At 40.7% G+C, this 15793-nt stretch overlaps 1 protein-coding gene across 11 annotated transcripts in view; it reads right to left on the reverse strand.

Annotated features, from left to right (window-relative positions):
* grin2bb (glutamate receptor, ionotropic, N-methyl D-aspartate 2B, genome duplicate b) overlaps positions 1-15793 on the reverse strand; it is a 98073-nt gene that overhangs the window by 12467 nt on the left and 69813 nt on the right. For 10 of the 11 annotated variants that reach the window (XM_069168222.1, XM_069168220.1, XM_069168226.1 and 7 more), the window contains 8 exons: positions 13268-13382; positions 12606-12811; positions 10546-10717; positions 8407-8560; positions 6504-6629; positions 4948-5177; positions 3398-3558; positions 1652-1839 (listed from right to left, as the gene is read on the reverse strand). In XM_069168222.1, coding sequence (XP_069024323.1) covers positions 1652-1839; positions 3398-3558; positions 4948-5177; positions 6504-6629; positions 8407-8560; positions 10546-10717; positions 12606-12811; positions 13268-13382 — 1352 coding nt within the window. The other variant, XM_069168231.1, reaches the window with a different exon arrangement.

The following is a 15793-nucleotide window of genomic DNA, read 5'->3' on the forward strand; positions in this document are numbered from 1 at the left end:
CCTACTCATAAAGAGGTGCAACGTTTGCATCCGTACCATGTGGCCAAACCACCTCAACTGGCCCAGTCCTGTCATCATGAAGAGGCAGCAGCTCGACACAGAGGCCCTTGTGGATCAGTGCACAGGTCATTCTCTCAGTGATGCCAGACACCCTGCTGGCTTCGTTTGGTCACTACCCAAAACACACAACAACAGCTGGGGCCCAAAACAAAACGCAACCTACGAACTAAGAGCTCTGTGCTCTGCGGTGCACACAGTATGTCATTTCACACACTGTCATCACTGTTATTGTTCAGTTGCAGTACACAAATGGGACACAGACCTCAGATTCACCCTCCTCCATGTATAAATATTCACATGGCATAGTCTGGCATATGAACTGATGCTAAAGCAATAATTTATATAAAGACAAACGTGCTGTTTATAAGTACTCCTGTACTCCCTGCACATCTCTTATCAGCCAGTGAAAGTGGTAAAATGTTTAAAAAATGCATGCACGCTTTTCAAAAATGTAGACTGAACTTTATATGCTTTATGTCTGTGTCTTCTAAAGTGAATTCCAGTTCTCACAGAGAGCAGCTTCTGAACTGCACACCAGCCTAGACACTTAGAGATTTCACTTAAATATATCAAACAGGTCCAATAAATTGTGAACCAAGAGTCAAAACAAATTGACAAACATCATAATCACAAACACTCTCATTTTATGTCACTCAAAAATGTAAATGACTTCCTCCTTGCCGAGGTGCTACAGTATAGAGTAGGTCTGAACAAATAAAAATATATTCAAGGTTTTCCTGTTAAAGTTATTTTTCCACATCACCAGTCTTCCTCTCCATAAGGCCTGTTCCCTGAAATCCATGTGACACTGTAGAAATACAGTATGTCAATCACACCAGGCCAACAAGATCCAGAGGCTTCAGCATTTCAAGACTAATCTCATCCACAGAGTTCCTTCTACCTACCTTCAGTTAAGGTCAATATTTCCCTTCTCTGCCAAAACAGCCTTTATGGTGTGCTGCCAGAAACTCCTTAGCTACCAAATAAACAAACTTTCCCCACATTCGAGCTTCCACTTCTGCAACCACAGTAGCTGCAGCCTCTCAGGCCTGCTGGTGCTTCACTGTTGATTAGGGACTACACTGTGCAAGTCTGGCTCATGAGGCCTCATCCTGTAGCTCGATAGCCTCGCTGACTGCCGGTTTTACACCAGCAGGGTCTTGGGTTGTCACCGGCCACCTTCTGAGTCACAGCTTCTTGAGAGTCGATGATTCCAACCTTATTGCTTGGATGACTTCATTTGGTGATCTCAACATGAATGATTGCTGCACTAATGAAGGCTTCAGCAGCAGTTTCTTAAGAAATATTGGACCCATTTGGTGCATCTGTAATATGGCTATCACAACATAACATTATTCTTCTCATATGACAGACTCATGGTTACAGGATGCTCATTGTAAGATTATTTCATTACAAAGGTAACACATCATTATCTTTAAAAAATATACTATAATACTATTTGTGATAGTAAAACAACACTTATCCAACCCATTATTGATTTCAAAACCGTTCTTATTTAGATACTAGCATATATATTCTGCTTCTCCATTATAAACAAGTATGAGCACAAGTATAATCCCCAACAACTCACCATCTCCAAACAGCATTAAGATAGCCAGATCCACGGCTCGTTTCCAGCCTGACTCCTTCTGGATTGCGATGCCGTAGCCAGTGGTGGCGAACACTTTGCCACTCCCGATGGTGACCAACTTACAGCCTTCATCTCTGCCGGCCATGTAGTTCAACACCGCAGCGTCATAGATGAAGGCATCCAATTTACTGTGGAGCACCATTGAAGGAAAATGTGTCAAACTTTTTTTTAATTAGGTTACAGAGCCAATTTTTCCATAAATGATAACTGTGTAGCGACAGCGTCCAAAATCCCTTCACTGATTCATTATTCCCACTTGAGTTTGTAACAAACTGAGATTTTAGAACGCTTATGAATCACCATAATCGGAATGCTAGCTGACATGTAACTTTGCTCAATTTTACATTTCACAAAAGACAGCTCCTGGTTTCTTTGTAACTGCAGTTACTTTTGTCAGTTTAATTAGTTAGTGTTAATATTTGTTGGTTTCCTGAAGTAACCATTTAATTTAAACCACAGTCAATATAAAGTCACTGTTCATTAAATATAAGAAACTGCATTCTACATTTTGACCTGCTGCACAGCAACTGAACACCAGTGCACCAATTAAGCTCTTTCTCTACTGTAGCTATAATAAACAACAAATTGCAAAGCTACTTCAAGGAAACTTACTAGGAAATATAAAGTGTTACCAGGTAAAACATTGTATTGAGGGAATTTTAGTAAAGCGTAGAGTGCATGCTGTGCACACTTTACTTTTTGATTTAATGGCAAGAATTTATCAGGGTTTTATTATAGCACAGAGATAGTTCACCTTCATCAAACAAAATGCTAAAAATGAAGTACAGGAAACCAGGTATGGGGTCATTTTGGATGCAATAACAAACTACTCTATTTATTTTTATTCTAAGTTTCTTTTATTTTATATAGATCTTGTTGTCATGGAGATAGTTTAGGTATTGTCATGTTTCATGCAGTTAAAACCTAAACCTCTCCATGATACCTAAGCAACTGCATCCTGATGTGAAGACATGTTGGAAACAAGTAACTTGTATTGATTTCTATTTTGTTAAACTCCTGTTTCCAACATCAACACTGAGTCTTCGAGCGTGTGGATTGTTTAGATCTAATTACTAAACTGATTATGTGATAAGGTGATTCAGGATCTGGGCAGCGTACCATCTCAGTCAAACAAGTTTCCACAGAAAATCTTGTATTGCATTCTATCCATTACAATCCTGAGTGAGCTGACAGATAAATTGATATGACAGTCTCCAGCTTGGTGACAAACTACCATCAGAGCTGCCTCAGGGCTCTCCCGGCTGCTATGGTCATTCAACTCTCAGCAAACATCAGAGGCACACCACCACTTTGCTCTCTTATGTCTTCAGCAGTGGTTGATGGAAACGTTTGGAGACAGGGAGACAGGGAGACAGAAAGACGAGTAAATTTAGCTAGCTTGTAGAGCAACCACAGGCTTCGCTGCTATTCTGGGTGCCGGTAGCAGGCAGATTCGCAGCTCTGCTGGTTGCCCACCCACATTGCCCAGAATGCTCCCTCTTCCTCTGTCTCTCTCGCCTTATTCCTTCATCATCTTTTCTCTGAGTTGCATCAGTGCAGGACCTCACAGCTCCATTAACACTGTCTCTTTTCTCCCTGATGAATCCCTTTCAACTCCATCTCCCCCCCCCCACCTCCACACACACACACCCTCCCTCCATCCCCCTCTGTCTCTCTCCTCCTCACCCAGCCTTCAGACTGTACAAGGCTTCATCTACATTCTTCTGGTGGAAGCTGGTCATGTAGGCATGCATGTCCCGGTAGTTGTTGCGGATGTTGCGTTCTGTACTCCCATTGGGCACCGTGCCAAACCGGAATGGCGGCGAGAATTCGTTAGGCTTCTGGAACTGTGGTGGGAAAAGAAAGCAGATGGAGAAACCAACAGAGAAGTGCTCGTTAGCATGGAAGAGGAACTGGGCCACATTAAATAGCCTTTTATGCACTGTCAAGCAGGAGGTTGTGCTTTAGGAAGCGAGTTATGTTCAACAGACAGGGGAGAATCTCAGGAGGCATTTAGACAAACATGTAGTTGACACAAGGTCAAGTTCAAGATAAAGGTCCACCACGCAGACCAGAGGAACAAAAGAGTTGAAAAAATTAGGGGAAGCAACTATCGTATTGATCCATTTATTTACTCAATTAACTGATTGTTTAACCTTCCTGCTGCGCTCGGGTCTTTCGTGACCCGTTTTCACAGCCATTTTGATGCAATGAAAGACCAGAGTACAGCAGGAAGGTTAAAATAAAGAAAATTCTAAAATATGATCACATAAGAAAGACATAAAAATAAGAAGAAGCTCGAACCAGGTGCATTTTGCATTTTGAAATGTTTGCTTGAAAAATTACTTTTAATGAATAATCAATAATTCATACAGCAAGAGATTCATTTTCTGTTTTCAGTAAAGTGAATAATCAATTAATTGTTTCTGTTCAAAATGACCCAATTGATTGAGGAGGAAAATAAACAAACAGCATTACAAATGGGTGCAAGGCTGATCTTTAGTATGTTTATTATCAAAATATACTTCAACAAGCTGATTGAACAGGAAACTCCTGTTATCCTGAAAACTAAAGCCTGACAGATATATCTATATATATCTTTGTATACGTTGTGCAATATGAAAACTTTTTTGCAGAAAATAATGCAGTAAAAGAGGCTTGGCATGAATTACAAATTGTTCTATTTGTGTGTGTGTTTTCTTTGTTTGTTTTGTAATTATCCATAATTATTATTAATTTGTAATTACCCCCAGTAAAGTGCACTGACGTCAGTGTGGACAATAAACTATAAAATATTGTGATTCCTTTACATCTTTGTCACAAGTCTTTTAAGTGTTTGATAACCACATTTGAGGGATCCTCGCAAAACATTTGTGTTTAGAGTATATAGATGTAAAGAATCTCAAATTTTTTTACCACCTAATATCGGTATTGGGATAAAAAAAAAAAAAAAAAAAAAGCATTATTCAGGGTCTGTTTAAAACCTCATGTTTCTATTGAGAGGGCAGAGAGGTCAAAGTAGCTAAAAAGGTTTATATATATTTGAAATGTGCCAACTACCAAAACCATGAACATTTTTGATCAGCCAATCCGCCATATCAAGCTGAAAAAACATTTGTTGCATCCAGTCAATTATGAACTCTCCCTCAGACTCGCTTTCACATCATCCCACATAACATCCATTCACACACCTGCTCCTCCACCCCACAACCCATTACACTGCCTTGCAGTCACACCTTTTTGTCTGACAGGCCCGACACCTGGTCCACATACTCCTCCTGGATCATGAAGGCAGCTAGGTTGGCAGTGTAGGAGGCCAGGAAGATGACAGCGAAGAAGGCCCACACTGACACCATGATCTTACTGGTGGTACCTTTAGGATTCTGCACGGGGACAGAGTTGTTGAAAACTAGACCCCAGAGCAGCCAGATGGCCTTACCAATGGTGAAGGAGGGACCGCCGGGCTCTGGGAGACAGAATGACAGGAGGGGAGGGGCCGTGCAGAGGAAGATGACACAAGGAAAGGCGATCAGTTGCACAGGTCACAGGTACTACATCGCTTTATCTGCATTTACTCATGAACACCATTGTGGGAGGTATTCATTCCATCCTTTAGTTTGTCAGTGATCGCAGGATTTGCCATATGGTCGACATCCGCTCTTCCAGCCACTTCGGTGACAACCTACTGTTACAGACCAACTCTGTTCCACCTACCTCTATGCCAGTATCATAAGGTGGCTGTAAGGAAACTACTGTAAGCTCTGTGGCATCAGCGATGGGGAGAAAGAGAAATGGGGAGGAGGGATGGGGCAGGAAGCAGGCTACAATTATGCTACAGCTGGAGCAGCAGTGTAGGACAGCAGCATACGTAACCTAGCGATTAAATCACACAACCCTTACATTGTTGATGTGTCCAATGACATTCAGAAAACAGTAGTGTAGAACACATAACTCCAAAGCACTCTGTCCCCTCTGGTTCTTAGTAAAAAAACAACAACCTGTGAGCAGCAATATAACACTTATCTGACTTTATCTTGAGTGGCTGCTGTTGTGGCAGTCTAATTTCATCCTCCGAGTTGAACAGAGCTGGGCGTATAAAAGCAAGAGAAACAAAATAGATTGAATCTGAACCATTGATTTTGATGGGCAAATTGATTTGAACGGCCTGCAGGAACTGCATTTGATTCATCAGTGTAGTGCTGTTCCACACTGTCAAACATCGTTAAACCTGACATGTATTTTTAATGTATTGTAATAGATCTACTTAAATGTATTCATTGGTTTTACAACTCTAGGTGCGGTGGTGTAACACTAGTGTAATATTTGAGAATAGCACAATAAAAAAAATGTTGTAATATGAGAACAAAGGAGACTCTGTTCACACAGTGGTGCTAAGAGTACTTAAGATCACCTATCTGGTTCTTGTCAATGATCCTTTTCATTAGTGAAGGAGCTTAAGTGACTGTAGATGTAGATAAACACTCAAGGACATCAAGTAGGAAGTCCCAGCGCTGCAGTTGTACTAATTCAGAAGGGATTGGCAAGGTAGTTTAGCACCTGCAGAGCTCAGTTTGAATGGCGCATTCAAGGTAACAAAACTTGCCAAATAAGTCTTAGTTTTAGCACAACAGATTTCCTGAAAATGTACCTCATTTTCACCTTAATGCAGCCTAGATTGACTCGGCCTGCACTGTGTGTGTGTGTGTGTGTGTGTGTGTGTGTGTGTGTGTGTGTGTGTGTGTGTGTGTGTGTGTGTGTGTGTGTGTGTGTGTGGATAAGTGTGTCCTCTCACCTCGTCCATCTGCCAGACAGCGGTTGTAACCCACCGGGCTGAAGTACTCGAACACAAACACAGCCACAGCCGACACGAGCAGCAACATCACAAACATCATCACCCAGACGTCAGCACTGAAGGGCTCTAAAACGGGGGAGGGGGAGGAGGGGTACAGAGGAAGTGAAAATAAGAGGAAGGTTGTGGAAAGACAGAGAGGAAGTTCATTAAACCAAATTAAACAGAATTATAAAGTCAGCCCCTGGTATCAACATGATTGTTTTTATGTGCTCGTCACACATATGGATTTGATCTGAGTTTGTGTGAATGCTGACTTCTCAAGAGAGAAGCTGAGAGGAAGGGGGGTAGCTGTGAGAGGAGAGATGCACTCACTGAAATGGGAAACATTTTTCAGTTGTTTTGAACTTTGCTTTGGAGTTTTTACCTACAGTAAAGTCTGTGACAAACATTATTGTACTGTAGTTGACAAAACAATCTCACAAAAAGCCCCCTTGACAACTGTGTTCTGGAGCATTTAACTATTATCTAGATAAGGTTTGTCAAATTGTCAACTGTGTGTGTTTAAATTAAAAATGTTCTGAGCACTTAATCTCCAAAAATGTCATCAAATCAAACCCCACTTTTATACTTTACAATATATACATTTTCTTCTTTAACAGCTTTCCAGTGTATTCACTCTCTGTAATCACATCTCTACAGTATACATGAATTTTCATCATTAGTGACAGAGTCTGGGATTCTCACAATGGACTTAAATTTGCTGTGCACAAGGGATTCACAGGAGGCAAATAATCCACTGTCACTGTTTTTGACTTAGTCTAATTTACATCAGACTCACTGCAATGTTCACTCTGCTGACAGTGTATCCGAGCTGTATTAAGTTACTGCTAATGGAAACAGAACATTTCTGAACGCCACTGCTTCACATCACGGTGTGATAGGAGCCCATGCTGAAGTACCCCAAAACTGCAGTTCCTCAAATGGGCACTTAAGACTGGCTCAAAAACTCAGTGAATTCCCATAGACCTCCATGTTGAAATTAACTTTACAGTAAATATAAACAAAAGACAGTTTTGGTCTGAATATCCTTGTTTCTAAGAACTGTGCAGGGGGTGAACCCACTTATTTAAATTATATTAAAACTTGAAGTCATGCATAATTTAGGGTGGGGTTGCTTTGAGTGACAGGTGGGTGTTGTCAAAGTTTGACTGTTACCTTTATTTCATAGCCATTGGTGATTAATTATGAATGAATAAGTCCACAAAATCAAACATATTTTGATAGTTAGACCATTTTTAATATTACAGGGAGCAACAATATAGTAACCAACCTTATTGTGCCTTGATGACGTGTGACAAACTACTGCAATAGAATCATAATAACACAACAGGTCCTTCAAATGTTTCGAAAAATATTTCCTACATCTGCCATTTAAAGTTGACTTGTGCGTGATGATTGAAAGCTCCAGAGAAGCCACTGAATGGACCTTGTAGTCCAATTTTATTTTTGTCAGCTGGTGGTTCATTTTGTTATGCTGTGTTGGATGATGGCAGTAAAGCTAAATCTTGAAACCAAAATTTTTCTCAGCCAGATCTTAGCCAGAGCACTTTATTAAGATAATGTTGTCAAGTTCAATACGGCTTTTCTTTATTTTTTTCAAATGAAAAATTATCTGATTTAAAATATTTTTTCAGCAGGGTTTTCTGTCCCTGTGAAACCAAACTTATTGCTTGTATTGCCAGAACACGTTGTTCACCACAGATAAACAACGTACTTAATTTGTGAAAAACCTACTTGCGTGTGAGTGAGTGCTTTTATCTTGTGATATGAGCGTGTGTGTGCATATCAGTGTTGTCATTGTGTTGTACATCTGCCAGAAGCAGCAGGTGTCGTTTCTCCTCACCTAAAAAAGCGGAAGGGGAGACTGTGCCGTTGCTACGGGAGACCATGACACTGATCCCTGTTTCAATGAACGGCACGGAGAAGTCGATGACCTCCGACCTCTCCTCGTTGATGGTGAGCGAACCCACTGCCATGTGGGCATTCTTCAACACCACCTAAAGGGTCAAACACAGACAGACAGAGACCGGAGAGGAAGCTGAGTGGTGAATAATTCCCAGCTTGGTGGTAAAAATCAGATGTGAAAGGGACATGATGATGAAACTAATTCAGTGCTGTAGGTATTAAACCATCTACCACTTCTGCTAAGTCATTACCAGGCTCTTCCTCTGGAGTGGGAGCACGAGGAAAAAGGCACAGTTTCTACTCTGGGTCAGTATTTGACTCCCCACCAGCCCAGACACCCTCTGAGTATGTTCAAGTATATTTAGCCCTAAGTTTCTGAAGCCTCGGGCCACTTAAAAAAAATAGGAGCACAACAGACTATGTTAAAGAGGAATTTGTATGCCAGAGTGAGCAGGAATTCTAAGCGTTGCTTATTGTCTGTTTGTCACACTTCTTCACAGAGGCCTCCTCTCTCTTTCTCCATCTCGCTCTCATTCTGTTTTACGAATCTGTTATCCTGTTTTCTCTATATTTACATTAAATCATAGCTGCTTGCTTCGGGATTTAAGGACGTGGACCAATGTATTCATGCATTCATGCACCGCACATTTGCCTAGCATAGCTTTATGCAAACGTATATCTCATGAATTTCACACCTCAATCAGCAGTACGTGGACTCAAGATCATGCTGCACATCTTAACTAATCTATGTTATTTTATTATTATGTCCCACAGTAATAAAGTCACTCGTTCGATATCATAGTCAATTAAGTCAGACATCGCATTGATTTATGGAGGCTGCATTGTGCTGGATGTCTTAAGTGTGCAGGAGAGAAGTGGGTCTTTCCCTGAGGCGGCTCTCTCCCTCTCTCCTCCACTCGCTTCCTTTCTCTCTCCGTCTCTGATTAGGAGCCTCATTGTGTCCTCCTGAGGTTTTGTGGAGCTGATCACAGCTCCCCCTCAGGCCAGGTTCTGGGGAACAAGTGCTCGGTGGCATGACGGAGACAGTGAGAAACTAATAGAGAGAGAGAGGGATATTTAGACAGTATAATTAGCTCTATCATAAAAATAAATTCCTATGAACGTTACAACACTCGCTGACTGCATCTGTATCAGATTCTGTACTTTAGTTACTTTTAGTAAAGCAGTATGGTGTATGGTGTTTTTATTGTAAAGTGAATAACAAACTTCTTCAACAAACAGTAAAATTAAAATGACACTAAGAGCAGCTAAAGTTATGAGCTCAGAAAAATAAAATAGAAAACAATCAAACAAATGGTGAATAAACAAACATAAAGACTAGTGAATAAATTAGAAAATGTTGTATCTGAATAGGCATATAAGTCGTTTTGACAGAGGCCTTTTGAAACAGTGCTGGTTTCTCTGCACACCTGCAAAATATAAGCTTCACAAATTTTCAAATGACCTCCATCAAGCTACATTAAACAGCCACAGCATACCTGGAACCAAAGTTTATCTCCCTCTGCAAATTACAGTAACAGATGTGTAATTTGACCTTTTCCACTTTTTTGGATGTCACTTTTGTTTTCACTGTCATCATTAATAGTGTTGCATGTCTTCAGGGGGGGATGCTGACAAACAGACCTGCAGTGAATACACTGGTGTACTATACTGGTTCTGATGGAAGTCAGAGAAATGCACAAAAAAATAATAATTTGAGAATACTGTCATATTGTGTCAGTCTGATGGTTCTATAACATCTGTATGTCGAGGTCTCCAGCGTTCTGCTGCAATGTGAAATCCATAAGCAGCTGATGTGCCAGCAGGTCTGTTTGAAATTGACCTAACTGTCATTGTGGGTATTTTCCAGTTGTTTACACTCAATGTGAAGCTGATGTTTCTTTCTCGTGTTGGGATGAACTTGTCGGAAAAACATTCATCACTGAGATTGTGAACATAATACTGTATGAAAGAAAAGAAACATCTGACCGCGACGGGTAGCTGCAACAGTATAAATTCATCAAAAACATGGAATGTATACAGCGTGACTGTGTAAAAGACGGAGAGATGTCTTTACCTCTCCGACCATGCCGTTCCATGTCCCATTAACCTTCTTGCCATGTTTGCCGTTGGTGACCAGGTAGAGGTCATAGCTGAACTTCACGTTCTTGGCGATCTTCTTCAGGATGTCGATGCAGAAACCTTTGCAGCAGCGCTTAATATAAATCCCTGAATCACCTGTTTGATTGCTGGAAGGTGGTTTTGAGGAAGGATGCGGGAGAAAGAGAGAAAATGAGAGAACAAGAGGAAAAGTTTCAGTAATCTAAGATAGACATTTAATCGGGTTCATGTGTATATAACTAGCAGATTTAAGGAGAGGACATCAGCAGTATTTCTTCGAGCAAGTTCAATAAAGAAGACGGCAGGAAATGTTCAGTAAAATTACCTGATGTCACATTTAAAAATATGAATTTATTGGCAACTTATTACGATGAGTGATTCATTGTTTTATTGTTTCAAACACATATATGAAGATGCTGCAGCTTGTTGTCACTTTTAACCGCTGAATGTATTCAAGTTTGCTCTGTTGATCGAACAAAGCAAAGCCTCAGCTTGAGCTCTGGGAAAGTACAATTTCACTATTTTATAATCTTTTTTTTAGGCCAAACACTTAATCAAGAAAGTTTTAGGCAGACTAATCAATAAAGAAAATAAATGTTAGATGCAACCTTAAAATGATGCATATACACATTCAAAATGTCCGCACCACTTTTCACACAAAAACAGTTTTTTAAAACTTAAAATAATGAGCCATGTCATCATTTAGGTAACTGTTGTTAGTCAAACTTTTTCCAGCACATTAATATGTTTCACACTGAAGGTCTAAATATTAACACTAGTGCTGCAGAGTGCTCATTAACATTCACTCTTCTCAGAGCATGATTGCATTCTGCTGCAAGTAAACAGGTTCATATATTGACATCCTAATTCCACAGTAATGCAGGGCTAAGAATAACACGCTTTGAGCCAAACATTTAACCAAACTGTGCGTCATCAGTCAGCGGGCTGTTCTGGCTCAAAGTAGATACAGGTGCATAACAGCTGTGAGTAACAACACAATGGCAGCATTGGCACTATTAATGGCATGTAGCCAGTGCCAGACCAAGGACAAATGTGTTTGTTTGTGTGTTTTGTATTCATACGAGGCCGCGTCAACCTCTATTTATCCCAACTGAGGGCTTATAAATTCAGCTCCTGCAAGTGAACAACCTTTATGATTACTTAGATAAAATGCACTGCATAACAAAAAATGAAGTGCACACCGCAGTTTATTTATCTGACACTAATGCTGTGCCCACATAGTTCTGCTTTTGTGCATTTAAAAATGATTTGACACAGCTTTGTGCATCTGGCTCATGGAGTATATTTGGCTGAAAATAAATCCTGCATATTGTCTGTGGCATACTGCTGCCTGTTCTTAAAATGTAGTATGTGAGGCTGTGAGGAAAGAGGGGGGGAAGAAGAGAGAGAACAGGGTGAAAGATCTGTCAATAAAAAAAACACTAAGCTAGAAGATGTAGGACAGCCCTGGGAGATTTCAGGTAGGGCAGTGATAGAAACTGAGGCCAATGAAGAAAATTCATTATCGCACTCCAAGGACAAGTGGATAGCAAGAGGGTCAGGGTGAAGAGGCAGGGGAGGGAAGAAAACAGGGACTGAAACAGACACAATGATCTAGTTAGCAGGAGTAGAACGCACTCTGGAAAGAAAAAAAACAAGCAAAACATTACAACGTGTTTCAGCGGAAGAAAAAACAAACAAACCAAAGAAACACAAAAAAGTGAAAATTCCAGGAGAACATAAATAATTAAAGGCTGTAAGGAGTCATGTATGCACATTCATGTTTCATTATACCACTTACTCATTTATTTTCCTTAATTTATATTTATAGTTTGCATAATATTAAACTAAACTACAGATGCGGCTGCAGGCGTTTTATAACTACTGGTGACAAATGACTGAATACATGCACTAGTTTTTACAGTGTAACAGAATAGTTTAAAATAAGTTGTTGTACAGCCATGTTGATGTATTAATCAATATAACTGCAAAATGTATTAAAATATAAATTCTCACGTGAGTTTGAGCTGTTTGCGGCATGGCACAGTGTTCCTCATGCAGGTCCCACTGAGCGGGTCCACGTCCTCCACGATGACAAATGGCGCCTCCTCCAGAGTCACGATGGACAGGTGGTCCTCCCGCTCCTCCGCTGCTGAGTACAGCTCAAAGCGAGGCCACACATGGTACCTCATCGTCAAAGAGCCTCTCTCCCACTTGCCAACCTGCGTGAGTGAGTGGGAGGAGGGCTGTGTTATCCAGGCTACTGTAACAGGTACTTCAAGTGGCAGGGAGACACTCCAAATGAAAAAGTGACAGATACATCACAGAAGGTGAAAAATACACACCAGGACAAGAGACAGGGGATGGAGGGGGATTAAGACAGAAAAGGAAAAGAAGAGGAAGAGAAAGAGAAGGAAGAGGAGGAGGAGAGAAAGAGGAAGAAAAAAATAAGAGAGAGGAGAGGAGAGGAGAGGAGAGGAGAGGAGAGAAGAGAAGAGAAGAGAAGAGAAGAGAAGAGAAGAGAAGAGAAGAGAAGAGAAGAGAAGAGAAGAGAAGAGAAGAGAAGAGAAGAGAAATGGAAAGAGGACGATAAAGAAGATGATAAAGAAGATGAAATGAAAGATGAAGAGGCAGAAAAGAGAAGAAGAGGAATAGAAGGAGGAAGAGAAGAAATTTACCCTGTCCCATTGTCTGTCCTTTTCTAAGAGGATGATGACCAGTTTGGGGAACATCTGGTGGCCTTCTTCACTAAAGGACAGGTTGCGACCTTCAAATGTCACATTCATGAGGTACCTGGAAATTAAAATTAAAGTTTGAGCCACAAATATCGACATCTGTCTGTTGGTCTGGAAACAAAATGTGCAGAATTCAGACTTTTGATATTATTCAGCCTTGCAGCTGTGTCTTCACCTTGCTACACTTTTAGGAGACTTGCATTTTATTTCATGTAATTTTTTTTTTTTGCCATTTCAGTCGCATATTCACCCTCTTTTTAGCTCTGTTTTGGGCCCCACCAACTCCTGACAGAAACATCTGGCTCTTTAGCTGCTAAACTCACCACCTACCAATGTTTGGTGCAGCTGCTGGAGACAGAACCACAACAGTAAAGTAGTGGGTTTAACAACCAAAACAATGAGCTGAAAGATGCTAAAATGTGTTCTTGGGAGTTCCTCGTAGCAGCACCTTTAACACCACATAGTCAATGTTTCCATAAAAACATTGACAATGCAGCTTTCAGGGCTATGACAAAACACCACAGGAGAATTAGTAGAGCACTGTTATTACAGTAAGCTGCGGCTAACTACTGCGCTTATAGTAAAACATACCTTTTGTCATTATTCTTAAATGTCTCAAACATTGAAACACTGAGCCAAAACATTTCAATCACAGAGTACGTGGCTTACATGACTCATAGCTGTCAAATATTCAGTCCAAATGCTCAGCAGTGTAATACTAGAAATGTCCTTTTGTGAAATATGTTGGTAAGTGCTTCAAAAAACAATGTCTGGAGAGGGCTTTGTGTAATATCTGACACCATCTGGTTTTACATGATTCTTTTCAACGCATCGGCTCAGTCTATTCTTGACTAATCTCTTTGCAGTTTTATTCATTTGTTTGCATTTTATTACGTTTAAAAGAAGATTCCGATTTTTATGACATTCGATTTTATTTGTCGAAATAAATATAAATAGAGATTTTTTTTAAAGTTTTTTCACAGCTCACTAGATTTTTCTTTTTCAGTAATAGTTGTAACCTTGACATTTTATGTATTCAAGGCACTTGACCGCAACTAAGATGATCCAGTTTCAAACATAAGGCACCTTCCAACAGGCAAATGTTGTGGATAGTAGCTGTTTTTTTCTTTTTATTTTGGTATCACTTCTGTTGAAGGTCCAAACTGAGACAAGGTTACGTGAGGTGATGTGAAAACACTGCAGACCACTGATTGTTCAGAAAGAATCATGACTTGAATTATGCGTCGCTGGAAATCCTGCATTTATCCACCATTGTTAAACAGCCAAGCTACTAAAGTGGTCACGTTTTTCTTTCTAGTTCACTGCACTACTCAATTACAAGGCAACAAGCAAAACCTCACTGTGATCAACTGAGAAGTTGCAGACGTTTCTGTGTTCGTTTGCAGAGTGTGTGACGTCTTGGTAGTTTCAGGCAGTGGGAGATGAAACCCAGTAAAAGTTCCTGGTACCGAGATGAGTACAGTAGACTTGACTAGAGTCGAGCCGGTATCATGCAGTGGAAACACGACGTATGAAGCACACGGAAGGAGTACAGGGAGGGTGAGGAGAGGAGGGAACGATGGAAGAATGGGAAAGGAGGAGAGAGTGTATTAACCGCCTGTGTGAATATATATCAGCATGTATGTGTGTCAACAAGTGTTGAGCAATGGCAGAAAAGCTGGAATCATCTCTCTCTCTTTCTCTGCCGCCTCCTTTCCTTACTCTTTCTCGTCCTGATCTGTGGGCTGCCATCACCATGGAGACGCTCTGCCACTAAAACAATCCACCGGAGAAATAAATATCTTGTCTGAATGCAAGGAGTGAGGAGCAGTGTGTCTGTGACTTTTAAAGGAGGGACCAAGTGCCACCATCATCTCCAATCAAGTGAACAGTGTGAAAAAGAGACAATAAATCTTTTCACAAGTGAACAGAAAAAAAATGCAGACAACAGATGAGCAATGGGCCTGTAACTTACCCAAGATTTTATCGCAAGTACCTCCCACTAGAACATTCAGTACTTCTATCTGTATTGTCTTCAACTATATTTATATCCCACCACACACGCACACACAGTCCTAAGTAGGCTACATGCTTTGAGCAAGTCAATAATATGACTCAAGCCTCCATGAAATACCTATTGATGCATACAGGCTGGCTAGCACAGTACAAGTGCTGTAATGTGCATGTAACATGGGATTAGCCTCCTAAGAATAATCTCCGTTTGAATAGGCAACCAAAAAGATGAAGGCGGTGTGGGTGGAGGCTTCGGAGGTCCCAAGTTGTTGCCATCCTGACGCCATAGCAACCCCACATGACCAGTAGCCGCCCTGCCAATGCACGTGTCGTCATGACAGATGTGACGAGCGCAAGTATACGTTAAACCGCAACATGAGGACGCAGGGAGGCTCTTAACCCAGTATAATGTCATGTAATGTGTTGCCATGGCACCCACAACCACAGCAATTTTTG

Source organism: Embiotoca jacksoni, unplaced genomic scaffold (genome assembly GCF_022577435.1).
Source record: "Embiotoca jacksoni isolate LCO1_2020_lvr unplaced genomic scaffold, fEmbJac1.0.p SCAF_4, whole genome shotgun sequence".
NCBI lineage: Eukaryota > Metazoa > Chordata > Actinopteri > Embiotocidae > Embiotoca > Embiotoca jacksoni.